The sequence below is a fragment of the Fulmarus glacialis genome, unplaced genomic scaffold (genome assembly GCF_000690835.1).
Source record: "Fulmarus glacialis isolate BGI_N327 unplaced genomic scaffold, ASM69083v1 Scaffold17348, whole genome shotgun sequence".
NCBI lineage: Eukaryota > Metazoa > Chordata > Aves > Procellariiformes > Procellariidae > Fulmarus > Fulmarus glacialis.
The window spans coordinates 1-2008 of record NW_009227743.1 but is presented as its reverse complement, the minus strand read 5'-3'; the positions used below and the strand labels follow the sequence as shown (position 1 = coordinate 2008).

The window sequence follows — 2008 nt, the reverse complement described above, 5'->3', positions numbered from 1 at the left end:
AAAATGGAGGGGGGGGTGGGGGGGGGAGAGAAGAGAAACCTTTAACTTAGATATAATTCTACTTCCATTATTTTTGGTACTCCTGAGAGAAAGTCTCTTTTCAAAGAGGAAAAAAGAAAAAAGCAAAAAGAGTATTTGGAAAACTTATTACAGAACAAGGAAAAATTGTATTAAACCGTTTAAAACCCTTTTTCATTGGTAGTGGCAGAAGACGGAAGTATTTATTTCCTCTGCTCTGGTCTGTTCTTTTCTCTCTTTTTTTTTTTATACTTTGTGTTTTCCCATACTTAACCTCTGATTTTTACTGCAGTACATTTCATTGTCTATTTTTTCCACATGTTTTTATCAAAATGCTTCCTTTTTCTTTTACTGTTACATGAGAATTCCTATTCTGCTTTTGACTGTATCTTTTTGTCTGGAAAGTTATTAATTTCATGTTTTCTTTTCTTGCAATTTGGAGGATGGTCACAATCTTTTGAGATGTACTTTTGAAACTAATTTGGTGTAATCTTTTTCTCCATCTGTTGATTTCAGTGAAATACTTTAGGAAATACAGATTTATATAAAAATTGAAGACTTCTATCTACCACTTTCTTCATTTCCCTAATCTTTCAGGAATTAAGTACCCAAACTTAGATGCACTAAACTCAGACCTTCACTCCACAGGTAATACTAGGTAGTTTTCTCTTCAGCTGTCCATAACCTCTACATCAGAGGCAGAATTCATTTCTCATAGGTTTAGCCTTCTGAATTTGCTGTACTTTATGGAGCTTGAAGTACTAGGTACACTACTAAAGTAGACAATGTGAAAAATTCTATAAAGTTTATGACTTTGTTTCTTGGAGCGATCACAGTTTGGTTCCTTTTGAAGTCTTTCCAGATGAACCATACAGAAAAAGTTGGTAGAAGCAACTGCACCACAGTGACCATGTTCATTCTCCTGGGCCTCTTCAGACATACTGAGCTGCAGATCTTGTTTTTCTTCATGTTTCTCCTGATTTACACTATCACTATCATTGGGAACAGCCTTATCATCATTGTCACAGTTTACCCATCCTTTTATACACCCATGTACTTTTTTCTTAGGGTCCTCTCCTTCGTGGATATTTGTACTACTTCAGTTATTGTTCCCAAGATGTTAGTGAATTTTCTGTCACAGGACAAGAGCATTTCTTACATAGGCTGTGCTGCCCAGCTGTACTTCCTGATTTTTCTAGCAGCTGCTGAGTGCTATCTTCTTGTTGCCATGGCCTATGACCGTTACGTGGCCATTTGCAACCCCCTGAGATACACAATTATGATGAACAGAAGGGTTTGTTTTTCCCTAGTCCTGCTGTCTTTCCTCACTGGTAATGTTGTGTCAGTGGTGCAAACTGCTTGGGTGTTCACATTGCCATTTTGTGGGCCTAACAAGATTAACTATTTCTTCTGTGATATCTCACCACTTATTATACTTTTGTGCACTGAAACATCTCTGTATGAAATTCAGGCCACAACAACCACAGTATTGGTCATTTTCACCCCATTTTCTCTCATCCTTCTGTCCTACATCTTCATCATCTCCAGGATTTTGACCATGCCCTCTGCAAAGGGAAGATACAAGACCTTCTGCACCTGTTCTTCCCATCTCCTAGTAGTGATGCTGTACTACGGGAGTGGCAGCCTGATTTACCTAAGACCCAAGTTCAGCTATCCACAAGATACTAAAAAAGTGCTGGCTTTAGTTTACACAACCATAACTCCCATGTTGAATCCCATTATTTACAGCTTGAGAAATAAGGATGTGAAAAGGATCTTAAGAACAATGATAAGGAAGGTGAGGAAAAGGTAAATTTCTTACTGAAAACACAGAGAAGGGGATTCATGGGATAAATTCAGATATCAAATGTAGACACACAGAATGTTCCTGTAAAGTCTTTGTATCCATTCTATTCAGCAAAGAAAAAAACCCCAGCTGTTCCAAGGAAAATATCATATGACCTGTTTCAGGAGTGTTTCTTAGGGTGAT

General features: G+C 37.6%; 1 protein-coding gene across 1 annotated transcript; it reads left to right on the top strand.

Moving 5' to 3' along the window:
* Positions 1-928: 928 nt before the first annotated feature.
* Positions 929-1831, top strand: LOC104070197 (olfactory receptor 10A7-like). Its single transcript, XM_009583262.1, has one exon. The coding sequence runs from the start codon at positions 929-931 to the stop codon at positions 1829-1831; it is 903 nt and encodes a 300-aa protein (XP_009581557.1).
* Positions 1832-2008: the final 177 nt, after the last annotated feature.

Excerpts from the sequence above, each read along its gene's own strand:
- LOC104070197 (XM_009583262.1), top strand. The coding sequence starts at position 929 with ATGTTCATTCTCCTGGGCCTCTTCAGACATACTGAGCTGCAGATCTTG.